General features: G+C 44.7%; 1 protein-coding gene across 5 annotated transcripts in view; it reads left to right on the forward strand.

Moving 5' to 3' along the window:
* The window catches only part of CILP (cartilage intermediate layer protein), a 41459-nt gene that overhangs the window by 10918 nt on the left and 5408 nt on the right, over positions 1-25133 (forward strand). Inside the window, exons 2-9 of one of the 5 annotated variants that reach the window (XM_061595553.1) lie at positions 945-1201; positions 5560-5778; positions 6298-6472; positions 13301-13384; positions 19316-19585; positions 20464-20649; positions 21746-22060; positions 23792-23900. In XM_061595553.1, the coding sequence (XP_061451537.1) occupies positions 6409-6472; positions 13301-13384; positions 19316-19585; positions 20464-20649; positions 21746-22060; positions 23792-23900 (1028 nt within the window). In that variant the 5' untranslated portion in view covers positions 945-1201; positions 5560-5778; positions 6298-6408. The remainder of the gene's footprint in view (positions 1-944; positions 1202-5559; positions 5779-6297; positions 6473-13300; positions 13385-19315; positions 19586-20463; positions 20650-21745; positions 22061-23791; positions 23901-25133) is intronic. The other 4 variants (XM_061595552.1, XM_061595554.1, XM_061595556.1 and 1 more) reach the window with 4 other exon arrangements.

Here is a 25133-nt window from a genome sequence, read left to right on the forward strand (position 1 = left end):
CTGGGAACTTCTGCATACAAAGCAGATACTCTGCTGCTAAGCTATGGCCCTTTGCCAGGAATTTTCAAATAGATTGGGAAGGAGATATGAGCAGAGGAAGTTGCCTTATAATGAGTCAGACCATTGGTCCATCTAGTACAGTTTTGTCTACACTGACTGGCAGCGGCTCTCCAGGATTTCAGATGAGAAGTCTCTCTGAGCCCAGCCTGGCGATGCCAGGGGTTGAACCTGGGTTCTGCTGCATGCAAAGCAGGTACTCTATCACTGAGATACTACATCCCTTCCTAACGCCAATATTTCGAGGAGTTGGAAGCCTCAGGCCTGGGTGGCTAATGTGGCCTTCAGACTTCTCTGTCTGGCCCTCAGGACTCTCCCTAAACCGTATCTTCTTCTAGGCCACATCTCTCACTAGATTGCTCCACACCCAATTCATGCGCTATTGTTTAGCTGGAATGAGTCCTTTAACTGTGATCGTTTATCTTCCTTGCCTGGATGGAAGGTGTGTGTGTGTGTGTGTGTGTAAGAGACAGAAAATTCCTGACTTATGTGTATCTGGAATGTAGCCTACCATACAAAGTTTACACCCATTGCTCTACCCACTTTTGCTTCTGGAAGTGCCCACTGACATGGCCCCCAGAAGTGCCCCATGAACAAGGCTCAGAAAGTCTCCTCACCCCTGGTCTAAACCAAGGCACCTCCAGTGAGCTGCATTAACCTGAAAGAAGCAGGTTGTTCAAACAGAGAATGGTCTCATGCTGCTTCTGACATTTTGGGGATGCTCCATTAAAAATGAGAAGGACAGCACCATTGGGGCAATGAGCTTGGGGGACCCAGCAAATGCCCAATTGTGCCAGCCTTTGGAGCTGGCCCTGCTGATCTCCATGGTTCAGAACGAGGACATCAGGATAAGATTTAACAAGCTATCTAACGTGTATGTGTTCCAGGGCACTGCCACTTCTCCTGCTGGCCATTGCATTTTTCCTGATCGTACAGAAAAGTTTGGATTTGCATCCCCTCCTTTAAAGGGATTTACATAGGCTCTGGTTTCTTTGCGGTCAGAGCAAGTTTTCCATCTGTGTGGCTCAATGCCACCCCCTAAGCTCCATACAAGGCTATATAAGAGACCCCAGCAGTTAGGAAACTCTCAGAACGGATGCATTTGGACAGGAGTCCCGGAAAGACACAACGAACAGAATCTTAGGTAAGCTACAACTCTTATTTTTCTTAGCATTGTAAACTTCTTAGAGCTTGACCGAATGGAACAAAAACTGAGCTTCACTATCCTTAACTCCATCTTTGAAAAAATAATGTTGTGAGATTGACATTTGGGTAGTTGCTTTATACATAAACCACATATGTGCAACATAAACTGGGGGTGCTTGCTTAATTTTGCTGATACTATAAATGATATTACTGATAGCTTGCGAGTTTCTTTCAGGACAGGTTACAAATACCCTAAACCAGGGTTGCCAGACTGTGGTCTGTGGAGCACGAGTCGTCTGAGAGCTTCATTCAGGTGGCCTGTGGCATGTCCAACTCTGCATTAAATATTAATATTGATTATAATTGTATTTGTCTTGCTCCTTTTATTTCTTATATTGCATTGCAATTTGAATTCTATAGAATGCAAACTGTAATTCAATAAAATGCAATATAACAAAGATAAGAAGGAAGAAAAAGTGCAATGAAAATGATACCATATCTAGCAGAGTGCATTACAATTACTACAACAGGCAGAAAAATCATGCGGTCCAACAAGACCCCCAGCGATTTTCAAGTGGTCCATGGGAAAAATAGAGAGAGACTTTGCAACTGTTTGGTACTGCAATGAGATGAGCAAGTTACAATTAGAAGCTTGTAATTGGCATGAAACTGACGCAGGCACTTCAAGCTATGGGTGGACACATTGTAGACCTAAAGCTATAGAATCTTCAAGGCAGGTCCATCACCATGCGATGATTGGAAAGGAGAAAAGATTACACCAGCCAGGACAGAACGGTTGCCTCTAATTTTCTGACAAGTCAGATCAGACATGATTTTGATAAATTCCTCCCATTTTTTGTCCGATTATTATGCACCATTCACATTAAAAAGGGGGCAAGCTTAAAGTTTCTAAGATGCTTGATAGAGAGCCAACATCGCAATCTAGCCAAACTGAAGAGATTTCTATCCGATTGGGAAATTGCAGGACATCCTTAATTCCCCAGTTTGAAGTCCTGCAGCTTCACTTTGAATGGATTCCCCCCCCCCCAAAAAAATCCCATTCAGGCTGTTGATGCATCAAAATGGAATATATTGGCTAGTGTGGATGAGAGTTTCAAAGAAAGAAACTTGCTACTTTTTCAGTCTACTAGTACTTCAGTATTTATTGATGATAATGGCCCATCCCCTTTTTTGGCTCTCTCTCTCTCTCTCTGTGTGTGTGCACATACCCACAAACACTCACTATCTCCCACACACAATTTTTGTGACTTACCTAGTGGTGGGTCCTGATTTAAACTTCTCATTCGAGAATTATTGCCCACAAAAGATGTCAGTAAGTTTGCTGACTGCTCTTATGATTGTTATTATGATTTGTGTGTCTGATTATTATTGGCTGTTGTGTGTAAGGATTGATGAAAGGATGTGCAATAAAGAAAAACCTGGATAAAGATGTAATGATTGTGTATATGGGTGTGAGTAGTTGATGAAGATGAGAGTTTGTGATAGTGGTTGTGTGGGCACAATGTTTCTGAGAGCTTGAGTTATGTTTAATAAGAGATTTACACATCTACATATATTTCATTTTTTAGAATTTTATATTGATATGATTATTGTTTCATATATGGGTATTATGTTGCATTGTATATATCCATACCTGCCATTTCTTCATTTCTTAAATTGTTGAAATTGTATATATGGCTTTTCTGATGTAAACTGCTTCGAGATTTGTTTGAGAGTAAGCAGTCTCTAAATGACACCAGTAAATAAATAAACTCCTTTGTTTACATCTTTGGCAGACCATCTTTAGGCATCAGGTGAATTTGGGGGAGATGTGTGGGAGGCAAATTCAAAAGCATATCCTTCTTCCTTGAATGTGTTTGCAAAAGAACTCTCCAGACAAACCCAAGGTGCTTCCAGATTGTCGCTATTTTCAGGTGGGATTCAATCACATTCTGGCAATTTCAGATTACGCAGATACAGTTGATTTTGATGCTGTTGTGCATCAAACCCACTTCACCCAAAACACCAGGGTTTTTCCCCCCAAGAAGGAAAGTTATGAGGAAATGCACTGGATAGTCAGGGTACCGCTTGATGCAAAGTTGTATAAAGATGAAAGCTCAGTAAATAGCTGATATTATCTAACATCTGCACAGACTTTGTGCAAACAAATGAATACTCAATAAACAGGTTGTATGGAAATGTTATTTTACATGCTGTTATATTTCAGAAATTTGTAGAAAAACAGGACATCACATGCTGACTTTGGAAATGCAGTGCTTATCCACCAAGATGCTTAAATGTTATTTATTTATTTATTTATTTATTTATTTATTTATTTATTTATTTATTTATTTATATCCTGCCCTTTCTCCCAGCAGGAGCCCAGGACGGCAAACAAAAGCACTAAAATCACTTTAAAACATCATAAAAATGGACTAAAATACATTAAAACAAAACGTCTTTAAAAACTTTTTAAAAAAGCTTTCAAGACATCTTTTAAAAAAAACCTATTTACAAAAGTTAAGAACATCAAAAAGTTTATATTGTTCTGGCCCATTTGGAAGGGTTTTGTGGCTGGATCTCTATGACTTGTGCTGTTGATTTTAATGCTTTAATGCAGCTGTCTCCAACCTGGTGCCCTCCGGAGGTTTTGGCCTATAATTCCCATAAGCTCCAACCAACATGGCGTGCCAGCTGGGACGGATGGGTGTTGTAGTGCAAAACTTCTGGAGGGCACAAGATTGACCAATGCTGTTATCATTTTGATTATATTGTACCTTGCTCTGGGATTATTTTAATTAAGAGCGTGACAGAGATCTTTCACACAGGTGTACATAAATAAGAAACAGCATTATCAAAAGTGGCCCTAAAAATGTATTTCTAACTTGGATGTGCATTTTTGAAAATCTGATTTGAGTATTACAACCCTAACCTTGATGTGTCATCTCTTCCATGGGTATTGCCGGGATGGTATACATTCTGTATGGTGATTCCACCCAAACACACACAACTCGTCCTCACGTGGAATTTGAAAGTGGGCACAGGTTTCAGCTTCCTCAGAATTTCAATGTTCAATTTTAAACTAAAATGTTTCTAGTCCTTGTGAATGTGAAGATATGCTTAAAAACATGTTCGACTTAAAAAAGTCTGGTTAAATCTCCACGGTGGAGTTTCAACAGGAATTTCAGTGGATGGGAGGCCGGATAGCAGATTCTGCTGAACCCCTTGGATGATCTCGCATTAGAAACACAGAAAGCTGCCTTATACTGAGTCAGACCGTTGGTCCAGCTAACTCAGTATTGCCTACACTGACTGGCAGCGGCTCTCCAGTGGTTTCAGACAGGGGACATTCCCAGCCCCACCTGGAGATGCTGGGGATTGAACCTGGGACCTTCAGCATGCAAAGCAGGTGCTCTGCCACTGAGTTAAGACACTTTCCCATGTTCTACCTTGTTTGGGGGATGAGAAAGGATATAAAACTTTGTAAGTGATCCCCCTGCAAAGGATGGCAAATAATATATTTTTTTAATCCAGCAACAATGAGGACTGGAAATGTACTTTAGAAATAATTCTGACATTCGCTCACTGCTAATCAAAACATGTCATATGTGTGTGTACATCTGCGTTTGGAGGCCCAGGAAAAGGGTGTTACACTTTGGAAGATTTCACTACAACATCAGAGTTTCTGGCTACATTCCTATCTGATTGCGAAGAAAACTAGCCGATGCAATGATCTTTGTTTTTCTTAGCATATATCCCAGAGAATGTCCAGTCTCAGGAGGAAGGATTGAGTTACAGGATGGATGTGCAATGGTCAAGCTCAGTTATTTCAGCATTCTTGAATCATCTTGGTTCTGGGGGCGTTTAATCCTTTTAAAGGGGGCCTCCAATGAGATTGCATGAAGCTGTCATCTGCAGAACAGATTTAGCGTTGAAGCTTAAGTGCATAGACAGATATAAATACTGGGACATTGTGTCTGCTGCATGATTCCCCGTTGTTATACTTGAGAAGTTATGCCAGGACTTTGGGAGAGAAAACATTGACCTTATTTCCCAATAAGACAGAGCACAGATAGCCAACTTCCTTAAGTTTGTAGCATGGTGCACTCTCCCTGGCCAACGGACCCTCCCTGGCTATGATATCATTGGCCAGTTTATTCATTCCCAAGAGGACAAAGAGGGCAAGGGTGTTACTGGCTGGAGTTGCTTTTCGAGCTCATAGCCCTTGCTCTAAAACAGTTGCACTGGTAGCCAGTTTCTTTCTGGGCCCAATTCAAGGTGCTCAAATTAGTGTTTAAAGCCCTAAATGGGCCCCAGAGGCCCCAAATATCTGAGATAATGTCTCTTTCCCTGCAGATTCTCTTGGGTGTTAAGATCAGCAGAGGAGGCCTTCTTGGTGGTTCCACCACCCTCAGAAGTTCAGCAGATGGTGGCCCGGGAGAGAGCTTTCTCTGCGGCAGTCCCTAAGTTGTGGAATTATTTCCCTGCAGAGGAACATCTCTGGCACCTTCGCTGGACAGTTTCTGGTGAATGTTAAAGATGCACCTCTTTACTCTGGCCTTCAGCTCCTGAGATGTATGTTTTCAGAACCCATCCTATTCTTGTGACTGAAATGTATTCTTTTTAACGCTGTATTTTAAATGTCTGTAATCCGCCCTGGGACCTACTGGTGAAGGGCGGGCATTAAATATAACAACACAACAACCATTTTGAGGGATCCTCCAGACAATCTGTTCACTGAGTGTTCATCCTGATTTGCTGGTAACAAAGTATAGGTGTGTTGGAGGTGAGGCTCCGTCTGGTCTTGACTGAGTATTCATTCTGATTGGCATGCAGAGTGTTTATACAACTTCCCCTTAACCATTCATTCATCCCACACCTTTTAATGCATTCTCCCCATCATTTTCCAAACCACAAAAAGTCCATTTAAAAAAAAAAGGATTTGTTGCACTAGGGCAACAGGGCACTTGAATCCAATTTAATTGTGCAAACCTAAATCTCTGGTATGTGCTTGAATCCCCCCTGCAAAATAGTGACAGCCTCCAGGCCCTCTAGGTCAGGCTTGTATTCATGGGCATGTCCTTCTGCTTCCAGAGTTGTTCCATAAAGGAGGACTAAAGAGTCCCTAAAACCAGAGAGAGAACATCTGAATGCATCCAGCCTGACTCAGCGTCTGAGGAACCAGTTCTTCCCCTAGAGAAAAGGATGGCTGTGTCACCGCGATGGCGCCTTGCATGCTTCCTCCTTCTTGAAGCGGCATGCATTCTCGGTGAGCATCATGGATGACTATTTTTGTTATGAAGACAATGATGTCAAAATGGCAAGGTGTAATAGCACAGTGGGGAGGAGAGCCTGGCTGGGAGTCCAGAGTCTGTGAGTTCAAATCCCCGCTCGTGTCTCCTGGGTGTCAAGGGCCAGCTAAAGATGGGATGAGTGGCTCAGGGGTGAGTGGCTCAGGGGTTACGTGCCGTGCCACCTGTGCAGCCGTGGGCAAGCTGCATAGTCCCAAGGAGCCCAGTTGCCCCCCAGCTGGCAGTTCTGGACAAGGAAGGGGCTGGCTTGCACTCTGCAGCCTCCCTGACTACCCGCACCATGATCTGAAAAAAAGCCCCATGGGCTTTAACTGACACACTGGAAGCCAGGGAGGCTGTCTACCAAGTGCCTAAGATCAGTGTGCTTGCTGATTTTGATTTTAAGGGAGGTTCTTCCTTGCACCTTTTTTTAAAAAAACTGCACTGGTTTCTTTGAAAGACTTCAAAAGTGAAAAGCTTCACTTTTAAAAATAACAGTTAAAAGGTGTATGGCAGGCAGCCTGCCTGGCTTCCTACACTTCTAGGAATCCCCAGTAGTAGCACAGTGGCAAATCCAGAAGTGCAGGGTCCCTGCATGATAGTCATGCCATGCCCCCTCACTCGCTTGCTCTCCGTTGTCATCTCCACACTCCTCAGTCCTTACGGTGCGTGCCTTCTCCCACAACAACAGACGTTCCTAGAAGCCAATCAGCATGGAAAGGGAATGTGTTAGCTACTGAGAAGAGTCTTCTCAGTGGCTCTCTTACCTCTTTTCACTCTGATTGGCTTCAATCAGTAGGAAAAGCAAGGAAGCATGTTAGAAGGTTCTTCTCAGTGGCTAACACACTTCCCTTTCATGATGATTGGCTTGTAGGATGCTGGAGACATAGGGGCCCTGCTGGGACCCTGCTCCCAAAAACGTAAGGGGTCTAAGATCTCCTGAGACCCTGTACAACTACACCCCTGATCCCCAGCCAAAGAAGTTGTGTGGTTTTCAGGAAGTAAGAAGGCCGCAAAGTATAGAATGGAAGCAAAGACGCTCACTCCTTGGCCACCTTGAAAGTAAAGTAAGAAAAACATTGCGTTGCAACAATGAGAATTTAGGAGAATTTTTCTCTCCTCTTTGATTGTTTATGAATGCATTTTCTGTTCTCATTCACTGATGGAGAAGAGTCGGGAAAAACATGGGAGAAATTTTCAGCATAGCACCATTGCAGCATCCCACAGCGACCAACCAGATGCCTCCGAGAAGCAGGACTTGAAAGCAATAGCCACTTTTGTTCCCTAGAAATTAAAGAGTATACTGCCCCTGAATAGGTTGGCTCCATGTCGCTATCATGGCTCTTTTTCATTATTTTGTCAAACTGAGAGTATAAGATCTCTGCTGGATCAGGCCAAGTGCCCATCGAGTCCAGCATCCTGCTGTCACAGCAGCTCACTAGATGCTTCTGTGGAAGCTTGCAAACAGGACCAGAGTCTCTCTCTAACAACAGTCTCCAATTCCCAGGTGTTTTCAAAGACAATTAAGAGTGGCCATCAAATCTTATGGCAAAATTAATTCTGTGAGATTAATTATGTCTTGTATCCAGGGATGGAAAGATCTGTCAGTTTCAATTCTCTCAATTTCTCTTTTTTCCAATCTTAAATCCAGTTCTGTACAGTTCTGAAGCAATTTGTGATTTTTTTTTAATCCTCATGAACATTTTCGCATTAGCATTTTAGTGCTAATTTAAACACATTCTGTAGGCAGTTTTGACTAATGTACACATTTTTGTAAGCAATTTCTCATCATATAATGCATTTGTGTATGTATGTTAATTTCACTCATATTTTCATTTTTATGCACACTGTCTCCTAACACAATCATTTGCTTGGTTGATGGACTGCACTGCAAAATTTGAATAAGTGCGAATTTCAAAGTATGCCTGTGTTTCGGTTCTCATATTGTTTCAGAAAGTGCAAATTTGATAAATCTGGCTTGAAATGTGAACTGAACCAAATTTCTCGCCCATGCCTAGTTGTATCCTATGAGACTTGTTTGCCCCAAATACACCTGGGAATTGGTGCAGGCATCTGTTGGAGTGACGGTTTCATTGTGTTCAAAGTGTTTGTGTGAGTGGTGGGTGAAACCATTTGTTCCTGCAAAATTTAGAAATTATACACATGCAGCACCTTCCTGTACATGTATATTTTGAAGTAAGTCTCATTCAGCTGGACTCTTCCCTGCTTGAGGTCTTCAAGTAGAGGCTGGACAACCATCCCTTGGGGTTGCTCTGGCTCTTCATAGGGCCGGTGATGGGACTAGGTTGCCTTTGAGGCATTCTCCAACTATGGATGGGGGATAAATTCAATTCAGTTTGCATGCAAAGGCGAACCTACCTAATTTGCACTTTCCGGAACAATACGCAAAGAGAAACACAGCCATCTTTTGAAATTTGCAATGCACTTCTGCAATCAAGTAATCTGTACAAAAATGCATATTCTTGGGCAGCCTTTCCCAACCTTTGGGTCTCCAGATGTTGCTGGACTACAGTTCCCGTCATTGCTGACCATGGACCACACTGGCTAGGGCTGATGGGAGTTGTAGTTCAGCGACATCTGGGGATCCAAAGATTGGGTAAAGGTGTTCTAGGGTAGAGTGTGCATAAAAATGTATACCTGAGTGAAAATAACATTCCAAAATGCATTATGTTAAGGGAAATTGACAGGTTTGCCCTTGTCTGCACAGGTCTCTTCTAGGAATGGCTGGAGGGAGGGGCTTAGGAAAGTTAGGGAACTGCCTCAAGCACCTGCCACCTAAAGCTGTTGCCTCACTTTGCCTAACAGTAGGGCTGGCCCTAGTGGATTTGCAACATAAAAGCGTTGTGAATTAGACTGTGTGATTGCTTCACCACAAGCTGAGCTTGCAGCCCACCCTAACCCCCGCCCTCCCTGCTCAAAGGAGGATGAATTCAATGAAAGTTTGTCGTGGTTTCAGCTCTGCGGAGAGTTTCTGCTCGACAGCCCGCTCAGACAGCTGCTGCTTGGAAGACTTGGGTGGAAACTGAATCTGACAGGGAACAGACACAAAACCTTTTGTTTCCTGTTCCAAAACCAGCTGATCTGTTGCCCTACAGGCTGGGGTGCTTGCCATGAAATGAGCAGCTATGCAAACAGCAGGCACCGTCAACATTTATTCTTTTAAAAGTATTTTTTTAAAAATAAAACACACCACCCCCTCATAGCAGTTTGTGAGCGCTGGCCATCACAACACCAGCAAAGAAATTCAGGCCCCATTTGCACTATACATTCAAAGCATCATCATACCACTTTAGATAGTCATGGCTTCCCCAAAAAAGAATCCTGGGAACTGGAGTTTATTATGGGTACTGAGAGCTGTTAGGAGATCTCTGGGAATAGGGATCTCCGAACAACTAAGAAGCCTAAGAAAGCCAGTATGGCATAATGGTTAGAGTGTTGGAGAATGACCTGGGAGATGAGGGTTCGAATCCCCACTCAGCCATGAAGCTCACTGGGTGTCCTTGGGCCACTCACCGTCTCTCAGCCTAACCCTACCTCACAGGGTTGTTGTGAGGGTAAAATGGAGAGTGGAGAATCATGCTTGTATGCCACCTTGAACTTCTGGGAGGAGTGCCAGGACTTGGCTATAAGGCTATGTTCTATCTCCATAGGAAGAAAGTAGAAGGGTAGGGGAGCCAAGAGCAACTCCGCGCAGCCACTAGTAAGCAGAGCCTAAAGAACTCCAGCGGGAGCTTGTATCAAGTCATTTCCTTTTCTGACTTTCTGGATTTTTCATTTGTGTTTGAATGGTAATCTGGTTTGCTTTTAGAGGCTTTTTTTTTAATTGCCTAACATCTTGCATAGCGTGAAAGGATGCGAAAAAGTCTGCAGCAGACTATATAATCTTGCTCTCACATCACTTTGCCAAATGCTAGCATGCACCCACTCGCCTCTGCTTTGCACGCACATCCAGCTGGAGAAGGTAGAACATGCAGAAAGCTCTCTTGGCAGCTGTTCTTACCGCTATGGGGCTGCCCAGCACTGCTGTGCCAATAAAGCTTCTGCCAGTGGGGGTAGAAACAGGACTGGGATAGGGAGTCATTTTGCAGTAGGCACAAGCTTCCCAATGGGATATCTATACAGACCAGTCAGTGTCTGGAGCAGCCTGGTGGAGATCACAGATGTGAAGGGAATCCAGACAAGACTGAGATGTTGTGAGTGGGTGGTTCTTCTGACTGGATTTATTTATTTATGTATTTATTTCATTCCATTTCTATACCGCCCTTAGCCTATGGCTCTCTGGGCGGTTCACAGCAAGGAATAAAATACAATACAGTAAAATAAAAATCAGGTAAAATCACTAAAAACATACAGCTTGAGCATGTAACACTTGGTATAAAATTAACTTAATAATAAACAGATGTCCAACCAGTTGTGGATGGGGTTGCACTCCCCCTGAAGGAGCACGTTTGTAGCTTGGGGGTTCTCCTAGAACCAACTCTGTCACTTGAGGCTCAGGTACCAACTTCGGTTGGTGGCCCAGCTACACCCCTATCTGGACAGGGATAACCTGGCTTCAGTTGTCCATGCTTTGGTAACCTCCAAGCTAGATTACTGCAATGCGCTCTATGTGGGGCTGCCTTTGAAGACAGTTTGGAAACTGCAGCTTGTGCAAAATGCAGCTGCCAGATTGGTAACAGGGACCAGATGGTTCGAACATATAAAACCGATTCTGGCCTGCTTGCATTGGCTGCCTGTATGTTTCCGAGCTTGATTCAAGGTGCTGGTTTTAACCTATAAAGCCTTACATGGTTTGGGACCACAATACCTGATGGAACGCCTCTCCCGACATGAACCTACCCGTACACTACGCTCAACATCCAAGGCCCTCCTCTGGGTGCCTACTCCGAGGAAAACTCGGAGGCTGGCAACAAGGGAGAGGGCCTTCTCAGAGGTGGCCTCCAAATTATGGAACAATCTCAATGACGAGGTGTGCCTGGCGCCAACACTGTTATCTTTTTGGCACCAGGTCAAGACTTTCCTCTTCTCCCAGGCATTTTAGCATGTGTTTTTAAATTGCTTTCAAAAAATGTGCTTAAAAATTTGTATATTTGTTTTTAATGTTTTTAATTGTTGTAAACTGCCCAGAGACCTTTGGCTATGGGGTGGTATACAAATGCAATAAATAAATAAATAAGGGTTGGTGCCTGGGGGTGGATGTCTTGGGGCAGATGCTGGAGGGAGGACAGCCCTTTGGGGTGGTCCTTTGGGGGATATGGACTGCTGGAAAATTCTGCTCTGCTGGGGACAGCAAGAGGAACAGCTGCTGGAAAATATTATTGTTCTTGATATTACTATATTGAATATCTAAAGTTATATTGTATTTTTGTTGTTTGCAAAGAAAGCCACTTGGAGTGTTGTTTCAATAGAAAAGCAGGGCACAAATATTACATCTAATTTTATGGCTAAGTCTAGGAAAGGTCGAGAAGTATCTTCAATTCCTCCCATACTCTCCCCTTTGTTCAGACAGTAACATGAGCCAGGGGGAAAAAAGCGAGAACCCTGCCCCCAAGAGCTTACAATGTAGATGGTGAGTAGCTTCAGGTAGGGATACTTCCCTATCTCTTTTTGTGAATGTTCTCCCTAGGGATGGGGGAGAAATCTGATTCAGTTCGCATTTAAACCTGAAGTTACCAAATCCACACTTTCCAAAACAATATGAGAAGCAAAACACAGCCATTCCCCGAAATCTGCACATATCTGAATTTAGTGATGCGGCTCTCCAAGCAATGATTACAAAAATGCACACATTAGGAGAGAATGCAGATAAAAATGAATATATAAGTGAAAATAACATACAACAATGAATTATATTAGGAAAAATAGTTTGCAGAAATGTGTACATTAGTCAAAACTGCATATAAAATGTGTTTATTAGAAGAAATTCATACTAAAATGCTGAAGAATTTTCATGAGGGTGGGTTGTTGTTTTTTAAAAACACACACACCACTAATTGCTTCAGAAATGTGGAGAATTAAATTTAAGATTGGGAAATTGAGAAACAGAGAACCAAACTTCACATATCCTTCCCTCCCTAGTTTTCTGACTTCTTTTAGATGCTCCTGGAACTCACTTTGAGGGAGGGCTGACCCTTGCTTGCTTTTGAACAAGTGAATCTCTTAACATGTGCAAAACCCTGAGTAACCCCAGCTGTCTCCACACATCAGAAATTGAAGAGCAGGCCCAGCGTTGGCAGGTGGCCAGGTTGGGCACTGGTGGAGGGCCCCTGCTGCTGAGAGCGACCCCTGTTGCCGGGGCTGGACGGATGTAGCTTCTGCTCTGCGATCCATGTTAGCATGGGGTCACGGAGCATGCGCTCTGTGATCCGATACTGGTGCGGATCATGGAGCGGGAGCCACCCTCCTAGACAACACCCCACCACCACCTGCTGGCCACGCCACTTCCGGCATCGCCCTACCACCACCGCCACCAGGAACTTAGACCAGCCCGGCCATGTCAGTGTGTTAGAGTGTCATGTACATGTGAGCCATCACCTAAGGTGGCAGGGGGTGATGGTCAACAAGCCTTTGAGGACCCGCTGCAGTCTGATGACGGCCCTGTTCAAAGGGGCAAAGTTTACAAACCTCCCACATTGCAGGAGGGGGGTCAGCCCTCAGTACCTCTTCTTTAGAAACTAATCACTCGGTATAATACAATTTATGCCACTGTTATCTTTTCAATGTGTCTTTTTTTTTTTTGTCCAGCTAGTTTGACTATGTTTCTTTTTGACTTGTCTCTCCCTGAGGTGAGCGAGTTTTAAAGCAATCTGTCAGCAGGATCCAGCCAGGACAGAAACCGTACAGCCGTTCGATCAAGCGCGGTCCAGACAGTAAGTCATTTTCCATCTCCAGCAGTTTTGTTTTAGGAAAGAGGGCGGCTGTCTTGGCCTTTGGTGTTCCATTTTTTTTTTTTGAAAGAAAGCTATTTAATTTACAACAGATCCAACCAGTTTGTCTCCACGACCTCCTTCGGTAATGGAAAACATGTTGATTCTTACCACTGCTGAACAGTTTTTGGCTAGCACCAAAACAGAGGCAGCCTGGCTGCTTTTCTTGGAAAACACTGAAAGTCAAACATAGAACTGCAGTCTGTGTAAGGGCCGGTCCTGCCAATAGGCAGAGTGAAGTGGCCACCTCAGGTAGCTTATGCTGGAATGGGGGCAGCGGTCTCTCTATTTGTTCCTCCTGAGAACATAAGAAGAGCTTACCTGCTGGATCAGACCAATGGCCCATCTAGTCCAGCACTCTGTCTAACAATGGAGGTACACAGACCTTTTAGCGGGGCTGAATATGGGTCAGGGTTAGCCAATTGTACGGTATGTCAGTATTGTTATTCCCCATATGGAGGAGTGGGAGAGGGGCCAGAGAATGAAAGAGAGTGGTTTACCAACTGAGTTTATGACAGAGGTGAGATTCAAACCAGGGTCTTTCTGATCCATAAACCCGTCCTTAGCCACTGTGCAACACCGCTTTCACTGTGTGAAGTGTTGGAAGTACAACAGCAGGGATCATTCAGTTAGCAACCTAAGAGTTAATTCTTCTGACAGTTACTCAGCCAACCAAGAGGGGTGGTGGAGGTGTTATCTAGCAACCAGTCAGAATGAGGTAACTCGTGCTCTCATTGTCTGTGTAGATCTTAGGGAGTTTTTCCCTGTACGCTTAGTAGTTGAATATTGTCCTGCTATGACTTAGGCCTGAACTCTAAATAAGACAAAACCTCTTTGTTTATTTCTCCTTATATTTTGTGATGCTCTTGTCCAGTTTACTCAGTAAAGTATTATCAGGATTTCTTTTCTCTCTGGACTCCATCTTCTTCTTTATTTAAGTCACTCTGCTGACATAAAAGGCTTCAGAATATTTATCAAGAAAGTGCAGTAATGTAGGAAGCTCTCTTCCTGAGTCTGACTGTTGGTCCATCTACCTCAACATTGTCAACAGTGACTGGCAGTGGCTGTCCACAGTTTCAGACTAGGAATACTCTCAGCCGTATCTGGAGATGCCACGAATTGAACCAGGGACCTTCTGCATGCAAAGCAGATGTTTTCTCACTTACCTAAGGCCCTTCTATCCATTTCTTTTTTAAAATCATGTTTTTCATCTTAATACTCATCCTGAGCCTTGAAGGTTATGGAATGCTAGGCGTTTTTAAAGGCCTTAAGAACATAAGAACATAAGAAGAGCCTGCTGGATCAGGCCAGTGGCCCATCTAGTCCAGCATCCTGTTCTCACAGTGGCCTACCAGGTGCCTGGGGGAAGCCCGCAAGCAGGACCCGAGTGCAAGAACACTCTCCCCTCCTGAGGCTTCCGGCAACTGGTTTTCAGAAGCATGCTGCCTCTGACTAGGGTGGCAGAGCACAGCCATCATGGCTAGTAGCCATTGATAGCCCTGTCCTCCATGAATTTGTCTAATCTTCTTTTAAAGCCATCCAAGCTGGTGGCCATTACTGCATCTTGTGGGAGCAAATTCCATAGTTTAACTATGCGCTGAGTAAAGAAGTACTTCCTTTTGTCTGTCCTGAATCTTCCAACATTCAGCTTCTTTGAATGTCCACGAGTTCTAGTATTATGAGAGAGGGAGAAGAACTTTTCTCTATCCACTTTCTCAATGCCATGCATAATTTTATACACTTCTATCATGTCTCCTCTGACCCGCCTTTTCTCTAAACTAAAAAGCCCCAAATGCTGCAACCTTTCCTCGTAAGGGAGTCGCTCCATCCCCTTGATCATTCTGGTTGCCCTCTTCTGAACCTTTTCCAACTCTATAATATCCTTTCTGAGATGAGGCGACCAGAACTGTACACAGTATTCCAAATGCGGCCGCACCATAGATTTATACAACGGCATTATGATATCGGCTGTTTTATTTTCAATACCTTTCCTAATTATTGCTAGCATGGAATTTGCCTTTTTCACAGCTGCCGCACACTGGGTCGACATTTTCATCGCGCTGTCCACTACAACCCCGAGGTCTCTCTCCTGGTCGGTCACCGCCAGTTCAGACCCCATGAGCGTATATGTGAAATTCAGATTTTTTGCTCCAATATGCATAATTTTACACTTGTTTATATTGAATTGCATTTGCCATTTTTCCACCCATTCACTCAGTTTGGAGAGATCTTTTTGGAGCTCTTCACAATCCCTTTTTGTTTTAACAACCCTGAACAATTTAGTGTCGTCAGCAAACTTGGCCACTTCACTGCTCACTCCTAATTCTAGGTCATTAATGAACAAGTTGAAAAGTACAGGTCCCAATACCGATCCTTGAGGGACTCCACTTTCTACAGCCCTCCATTGGGAGAACTGTCCGTTTATTCCTACTCTCTGCTTTCTGCTTCTTAACCAATTTCTTATCCACAAGAGGACCTCTCCTCTTATTCCATGACTGCTAAGCTTCCTCAGAAGCCTTTGGTGAGGTACCTTGTCAAACGCTTTTTGAAAGTCTAAGTACACTATGTCCACTGGATCACCTCTATCTATATGCTTGTTGACACTCTCAAAGAATTCTAATAGGTTACTGAGACAGGACTTTCCCTTGCAGAAGCCATGCTAATCTAGCCAATCTAGCTTTAATAATACTTTCTACCAGTTTTCCAGGGACAGAAGTTAAGCTAACTGGCCTGTAATTTCCGGGATCCCCTCTGGATCCCTTTTTGAAGATTGGTGTTACATTTGCCACTTTCCAGTCCTCAGGCACGGAGGAGGACCCAAGGGACAAGTTACATATTTTAGTTAGCAGATCAGCAATTTCACATTTGAGTTCTTTGAGAACTCTCGGGTGGATGCCATCTGGGCCCGGTGATTTGTCAGTTTTTATATTGTCCATTAAGCTTAGAACTTCCTCTCTCGTTACCACTATTTGTCTCAGTTCCTCAGAATCCCTTCCTGCAAATGTTAGTTCAGGTTCAGGGAACTGCCCTATATCTTCCACTGTGAAGACAGATGCAAAGAATTCATTTAGCTTCTCTGCAATCTCCTTATCGTTCTTTAGTACACCTTTGACTCCCTTATCATCCAAGGGTCCAATCGTCTCCCTAGATGGTCTCCTGCTTTGAATGTATTTATAGAATTTTTTGTTGTTGGTTTTTATGTTCTTAGCAATGTGCTCCTCAAATTCTTTTTTAGCATCCCTTATTGTCTTCTTGCATTTCTTTTGCCAGAGTTTGTGTTCTTTTTTATTTTCTTCATTTGGACAAGACTTCCATTTTCTGAAGGAAGACTTTTTGCCTCTAAGAGCTTCCTTGACTTTGCTCGTTAACCATGCTGGCATCTTCTTGACCCTGGCGGTACCTTTTCTGATCTGCGGTATGCACTCCAGTTGAGCTTCTAATATAGTGTTTTTAAACAACTTCCAAGCATTTTCGAGTGATGTGACCCTCTGGACTTTGTTTTTCAGCTTTCTTTTTACCAATCCCCTCATTTTTGTGAAGTTTCCTCTTTTGAGGTCAAATGTGACCGTGTTGGATTTTCGTGGCAATTGGCCAGTTACATGTATGTTTAATTTAATAGCACTGTGGTCACTGCTCCCAATCGGTTCAACAACACTTACATCTTGCACCAGGTCCCGGTCCCCACTGAGGATTAAGTCCAGGGTTGTCGTCCCTCTGGTCGGTTCCATGACCAACTGATCTAGGGAATAGTCATTTAAAATATCTAGAAACTTTGCTTCTTTGTCATGACTGGAGCACATATGCAGCCAGTCTATGTCTGGGTAGTTGAAGTCACCCATTACTACCACATTTCCTAGTTTGGATGCTTCCTCAATTTCATATCTCATCTCAAGGTCTCCCTGAGCATTTTGATCAGGGGGACGATAGATCGTTCCCAGTATTAAGTCCCTCCTTGGGCACGATATCACCACCCACAACGATTCTGTGGAGGAGTCTGCCTCTTTTGGGGTTTCGAGCTTGCTGGATTCAATGCCTTCTTTCACGTATAGAGCGACTCCGCCACCAATACGTCCTTCCCTGTCCTTCCGATATAGTTTATATCCAGGAATAACCGTATCCCACTGGTTTTCTCCATTCCACCAGGTCTCGGTTATGCTCACTATATCAATGCTCTTCTCTAAGACCAAGCACTCCAGTTCTCCCATCTTGGTTCGGAGGCTCCTAGCATTAGCGTACAGGCACTTGTAAGCAGTGTCTCTCTTCAAGTGTCTTTGGCACTTGTGGTTAGGCCTGTGGTAATTTTGCTCTTCTGAATTTATATCCTGTGCCCCTGCTCTCACAATGCCTACTTCTAGGCCTACCCCTTTTAAAATTTCATCATTTCTTTGGTTTTTATCCCAGGGGGGAGGTTTATTCCGAACCGGACCTTTCTCAGCTCCTGTCGGGTTTCCCCCCTCAGTCAGTTTAAAAGCTGCTCTGCTACCTTTTTAATTTTAAGTGCCAGCAGTCTGGTTCCATTCTGGTTCAAGTGGAGTCCGTCCCTTTTGTACAGGCCCGGCTTGTCCCAAAATGTTCCCCAGTGCCTAACAAATCCGAACCCTTCCACCCGACACCATCGTCTCATCCACGCATTGAGACTGCGAAGCTGGGCCTGTCTGGCTGGTCCTGCGCGTGGAACCGGTAGCATTTCAGAGAAAGCCACCTTAGAGGTCCTGGCTTTCAGCATCCTACCTAGCAACCTAAATTTTGCTTCCAGGACCTCACGGCTGCATTTCCCCATGTCGTTAGTGCCAACGTGCACCACGACCACTGACTCCTTCCCAGCACTGTCTACCAAACTATCTAAACGACGGGCGATATCCGCAACCTTCGCACCAGGCAGGCAAAACACCTTGCGGTCTACACGCCCATCACACACCCCACTGTCTATGTTCCTAATGATCGAATCACCCACTACAAGGATCCCTCCACCCCCTGGAGATATATCCTCGGCACGAGAGGATAGCTGCTCATCCCCCAAGGAATGGGTCCCTTCTAAGGGATCGTTTCCCTCTTCCTCAGCTGGATGCTCTCCTTCCCCGAGACCATCGTTCTCCATGATAGCAGGAGAGCTATCATCGTTGGAGTGGGACACAGCTATAACGTCCCTGAAGGCCTCCTCCACACACCTCTCTGCCTCTCTCAGCTTTTCCAGGTCCGCCACCTTGGCTTCAAGGAAATGAAGTCGTTCCCGGAGAGCCAGGAGCTCATTGCACCGAGAGCACACCCACGACTTCTGTCCAACAGGCAGATAGTCGTACATGCTGCAGGCGGTGCAAAACACTGGAAAGCCCCCACACCCCTGCTGGCTTCTTACCTGCATAGTTTTGTTTAAGGTTTATTACGTCAATGGGTTGGAGACTGCGGTTTAGTTGAGGTCAGTGAACAAACGGGCAGAGTGGGGGGGCCCTGGCCTCCTCGCCCTGCTGCCGAACTCGCCTTGACGCTTTGTCAGCTGGGGCCTTGACGCTTCGTCAGCTGGGGCTCCCTCTAGCTCGTGGAGCTAGAGGAGCCTTCCTCTTTCAACAAGCCTTTTAAGTAGAGACCTTATCCCAGTCCGTGTCTGTTTTGGAATTGCTTTTTAAGAAGTTTTTTAAGCTTTTTTTTAAAAAAAAGATGTTTTGTTTTTTAGAAGTTTTAAGATGTTTTTAGTGTTTGTCCCTTGACTGCTGCTCTGGGCTCTTTCTGGGAGGAAGGGTGGGATAGAAGTATTGTTGTTGTTGTTAACAACAACAATGGGTTAAAACCTTTAAACGAATGAAATGAATTGAAGACACAAAGGTTTCCAGGTGCTTGAGACACTTAGCAGTATTCCTGCATCCTTCTGTTACTCAGATCAAGGAACATGGACAGCTTGGTTTAACATTGACCATCCTGGAGGCAACGGGGATTATGAGCGTACGGACGCCATCCGCTTCTACTACCGGGAGAGATTATGTCCAAGGCCCCTTCGCATCGAAGCCCGAACGACAGACTGGATCCCTGCAGCCAGCACAGGCCAAGTGGTCCACTCTGGCACTCAGGAGGGATTCTGGTGTCTGAACAAGGAGCAGCCTGCAGGGCAAAAGTGCTTGAATTATGCTGTGCGTTTCCTGTGCCCCACAGGTAACAGCACTGCCTCGATGAGAATGTAAGAAGAGCCTGGATGCTGGATCAGGTCATCAGAGCTTGGAAAAGTTACTTTTTTGAACTACAACTCCCATCAGCCCCAGCCAGTATGGCCACTGGATTGGGCTGATGGGAGTTGTAGTTCAAAAAAGTAACTTTTCCAAGCTCTGTCAGTGGCCCGACTAGTCCAGCATCCTGTGGTCACAGTGGCTAGCCAGATGCCCCAATAGGAAGCCCACGAGCAGAACCTGACTGCAACAGCCTGTCTCCCCACTTGTGATGTTCAGCAACTGGCATTCAGAGGCATACTGACCCCAACACTGCAGACAGAACCTAGTCATCATGCCTATAAGCAATGACAGACTTATTCTCCATGAATTTGTCTAGTCCTCATTTAAAGCCATCCAAGATGATGGCCATCACTGGACCTTGTGGGAGATTTCCCAGAGATTGTGATAGATTTCCTAGTCTGGGTCTTTACAGTGTCAGCGAGTGGCTCCATCTCAGTTGGGGCAGTGGAATCCACTCCGGATTTTAGTCTGAACTTTCAAGGAGCTGAAGCACTGGGCAGCTCCTGGAAAGTTTGGACTAAAACCCAGGCGGATTCCACTGTTCCACTGACACGGAGCCACCAGCTGCCATTGGGTTTTTATGCAGCATGTTTTACCCAAATAAGACTAAGGAGAAAAGTGCTCTGTATGAAGATTTATGGCGAAGACATGCTCAGTATGATGAGGCAGAGAAAACTGTTTCTAATATCCACCAAAAGCACGCTTTTGAGAAAGTATACTGTAGGAGAAAAAAGAAAGGCTCCAATTGTTTTGTTCTGGACTCGTGAGGCTAATGCAGTAAGGCAGTGACAATCTCATTTCCAGGCTCTTCGCCTCAGAATTCAAAAACACTAGGGTCGTCGTGGTCAAAGTGGAGCGAGTGTTCTGCAAAATGTGAGCAAACTGGTGTCCAGACTCGGACCAGGACCTGCCTCGCAGGAAGCCTTCAGGACCCACACTGCAAAGAAGTCAGCGAGGAAGGGAGACGCTGCTCTGGACCTCCTTGCCCAGGTGCCCCCCCTGTAAATTTGAAGACGGCATTACTGGTGAACTGTAGTTGCATGTTTTCTGCCCCTTCCCCTTTGTGTAGCATCTTGCCTGATGAAGAGTTCTGGAGAACTCAGAAGCTTACCACCATTTTGTGACATTTTGGTTGATCCTAAGAAAGGCACAGCCCAACTGTGGATTTGGGCTAGTGGCAACTGTGGCAAGGACCATTTCAGCTGTGACTAGAGATGGGGGAGAAATTCAATTCAGTTTGCATTTAAAGGTGAACTTACCTAACTGCACTTTCCAAAACAGTACATAACCCAAGACACAGGCATCCTCAAAACTCTCACATCTCCGAATTTTGCAATGCGGGTCTCCAACCAAATAATGTATATAAAAATGCACATTAAGGTGCAAACTAGGAATATAAATACATATATTAGTGGAAATAACATACAAAAACACATTACATTAGGGAAAACTGATCTTAAAAAACGTGTATATTAGGCAAAATTGCCTGCAAGTTGCATACGTTTACATGCAACAAATGTTCAGCGGGGGAGATGTCCCACTTTTGTCGTGCTACAGCCTCTGGATGTGGTAGCATTGGGAAAGTATTGCAAAACAACTAATAAAGCAGAGAAAAATCCACTATGAATGCACTATTATTGTGCGAAGAACATGATGCAGAATATACCCACAACAAACATCAGCCTGTAGGGGCCCTTAATATTTTCAAGTAGCTTCAGGCTATTTCTTCTGCTTTTTAAAGATTTGTTTTTATAGTCCTGCTTTTTGATTAGTTTTAATGACTGTTTTAACTAATAGATATTCTTTGTATAAGTTCTATTTATTTTATGATATCTTGGAAACGGCCCATGGATTGCTGTATGTGACGTATCAGCTGGAAAATCAAGGCAAACATGTTATGATCACATTTTCTTTCCTTTTCGGTTGTATCCAACATTAGCCCAACTCAGAGTAGATCCAGTGGAATTAATGGACACAGCTAACTTAGATCCATTAATTTCAGTGGGTTTACTCTACGTATAACTGAGCTGGATGCAACCCTTAACCTCGCTGGTTTCAGTAACTAGCTGTTTTCTCCACTCCTCAGTTTGCAGCATGACCTGCCCGATGGGGCGTGTGAACGCAGAGTGCAACACATGCATGTGCGAGGATCATCTACTCCATGGCAAAGTCTCCCTTCAAGATGGCAGCCCTGCAGCCGGCGCCACCATCTTCTTGCAAGCCACGCCGACCAAGTTATTAACAGTCTCAGACAGCGGCGGGGAGTTTCGGGTTCCTGGCATATGCCCCGATGGCAAAACCATGTTGCAAATCAAAAAGCCAAAATACAAAACAGCGCTGGTCGCTGTGCCCGAGAGTGCTGAAAATCCCTCTTCCGTCCATATCCATTTGAAAAGAGCAGGTAAAAAAAGCCATTTGGCATATTCATCCCAGACCAAAGAGCAGAGCTTGGAAAAGTTACTTTTTTGAACACCACTCCCATCAGCCCAATCCAGTGTCCATGCTCGCTGGGGCTGATGGGAGTTGTAGTCCAAAAAGTAACTTTTCCAAGGTCTGACAAAGAGTGCATAGACTTCAGGGGGACCTTGAGGCCCATTGGTTGCACTGTGATGTTCATAATGACTTGGTAGCCACCAAACAAGCTATGGTGTCTGGTGCCCGCTGGGACTGGTTGGGCAGAAGGCTGGGAGCCCAAACAGCAAGTAGAGCCAGAGGCAATGACAGGCAGAGCTGGCTCATTCTAGCTTTGTCCCATCCTCCTCCCTGCTGAGTTCTACAAGGGTAGCACTGAGACTAAGGTGGAGGAAGCTGACAGCAAGGGCCAGAGCTTGGAAAAGTTGCTTTTTTGAACTACAACTCCCATCAGCCCAGTCCAGTGGCCATGCTGGCTGGGGCTGATGGGAGTTGTAGTTTAAAAAAGTAATTTTTCCAAGCTCTGGCAAGGGCCACCCTCTGGACTGGTTGTGAGTAATCGGGAAGGAGCCGGCTGAGGTTGGTGGGGCAGAGCCATATTGTTGTTGTTGTTGTTGTTGCTGTTAACCCGCTCTTCAACCTAAGGTCCCAAGGCAAGTTGCAATCATTCAAATTACAACACTGAAACGAGTTTTAAACAACGGGCAATCTGCAAAATAGGGTGGATCCTAAGAACATACATCTCAGGTGGCAACGGCCAGGGTGATGAGAACCAGCTTCCACCTGATGCACGTCTCAAACGGCCCTAGCTCAATACATCTGCTTTGCATGCAGAAGGTCCCCGGTTCAATGCTTGGCACCTCCAGGAATGGCTGGGAGTGTCCTCTGTCTGAAACCTTGGAAAGCCACTGCCAGTCAGTGTAGACAATACTAAGCAAGATGGACCAAAGGTCTGACTGAGCATGAAGCAGATCCTTATGTTCCTTTGCGTCTCTGCCAAGATGGAAAAGGAAGTCAAAAGAGCATGTAGTTAATTAGATTACACAAAGGCTGTGCTGCATTGGTAGGCCTTAAACCAGGACTGGGGCCAGATTCCTTCCTTCCTTCCCCAGTGAGGCTGCCCACTTGTCAATCATCCAATGTCATAACGATGGCAGGTGACAACTTGAAAGTGACTTGGCTCTGAATGCTGCACATACACCAGACTTTTAAAGCACGTGGCTTCCCCAAAAGAATCCTGGGAAATGTAGTTTAACCCACGTTGAGGTGCAATTCCCAGTGCCCTTTAGAAACTACCGTTCCCAGGATTCTTTGAGGGGGGGGTCATGGGCTTTAAATGTATGGCCTGCGCACAGCTGATGTTTCGCTTGGAAATGGACTTCAAAGTGATGTCAGCTACATCTTTACCTATATCACACCTGATGTCACATATGATGTCGGGGGGGGGAAGTGGCCGTAGTTTGGGCAAAACGGCCTTGTGAACCTAATTAGGCCTGCAGGCCAGAGGTCCTCCACCCCTGTATCCAGTATTCTTTTTTTTTTAAAGAATGATGCGCTGGTACTCATACCGTGATAAAAGTGCTGTGGGTGCCAGCCAAGAAAGAGGTGCTGGTACTCTGTACCAGTGAATGCCACTACAAAAAAAACCCCTGCCTGTATTAAACACAGGAAACGGTAAAGCTAACGGTTTATCGCAGCGAGGAATATTTTCTCCTCTCAGAAAAACCATACATGATGACGCATCCCGAGAGCAAAGCCAGAAGAGAGGGACAAAGTGTTTCTTTCTGTTGCCATGCCAATGGAGATCCAGCACCTGACCGCTACCTGTGGTAAGCCATTCAAGCCTACAAAGAAAATAAGCATTATTTGCCTCTTAATGGCTTATAAAAACTGGGCAAAGCTATAATTAAGTTCTTATACTAATAATGCCAAGCCTTATTTGTTTTTGTTTTTAATTACACTCTGTTTAACATAGTTTGGATCTAAAGGAGCAAATGTTGCCACATTAAAGTAAACATTGCAGGAACTTGCATGCAGTGAAGTCGCAGCCAGGTTTGGGGGGGACATTAAGGAATGGAAAGTAGTCTCAACAAGCTGCAAAGGGAGGGGCAGCCGTCTGCACAAAAAGAAACCTCAGCTGTTCCCTCACCCCACCCCAGTGCTGCAGATGTATCTATTTACATGAAGCGCATCTGGAAAGCTGCAGGAGGGAAGCCTTTGGAGGTAGGCATTTTAAGCATGGAGCTGCCTTATAGTGCTGGAATAAAGAATCCTTTAAATGGTATTTATTTATTCATTCATTCATTCATATATTTTTTTATCCCACTCTTCAAACAAAAAAGGTTCCCAGAGCAGCTTATAAATCACACAAAAAAAGACCATACTTGTCCACAGGCGTGTAAAAAAAAAAAAGACACAAAAGGAAAATGGATTGGGAGGGAGAAGGAAATAAGCAAACACCAGTACAGGTTGTAAGTTGCAAGCGACAAGCTGTTCTGGTGACCAGCTGGAGTGGAATAGTTCAAGGAAAGGCGGCACCAAAAGTTGCTGTCTCTCAGCTGTGCCAATGGGGTGGCTCCTCTTCCCTCCTCTGCTGCAGCCTAGTGGAATGACTGCTGCCAGGTGGCATTTGAGCCTGGATTATATAGCTATTGCCTGTTTGTTCTCCTGCAGCACTTGGTACTTAGAGGTACAGTATACTGCTAATTTCTTCACATTATTTATCTACTATATACCCGGCATATGCTGGGGGGGGGGTAAAGAAAGGCCGGGGATGGAACTGGCAATCCCACCCCATATATACGGTCTGCCTAGTAAACGTCGCAAGACGTCACCCTAAGAGTCGGAAATGACTCGCACTTTAAGTGCAGGGACACCTTCATATATTTTGGAAAAGTTGTTTGTTCACTATATATCAGAACGTAAAGAACCGCTTGCTGGATCAGGCCAGTGGCCCATCTAGTCCAGCATCCTGTTCTCACAGTGGCCAAACAGACGCAAGAGCACTCCCCCTTCTTGCAGTTTTCAGCAAGTGGTATTCAGAAACATATCACGAAGGTGCA

Source organism: Rhineura floridana, chromosome 14 (assembly GCF_030035675.1).
Source record: "Rhineura floridana isolate rRhiFlo1 chromosome 14, rRhiFlo1.hap2, whole genome shotgun sequence".
NCBI lineage: Eukaryota > Metazoa > Chordata > Lepidosauria > Squamata > Rhineuridae > Rhineura > Rhineura floridana.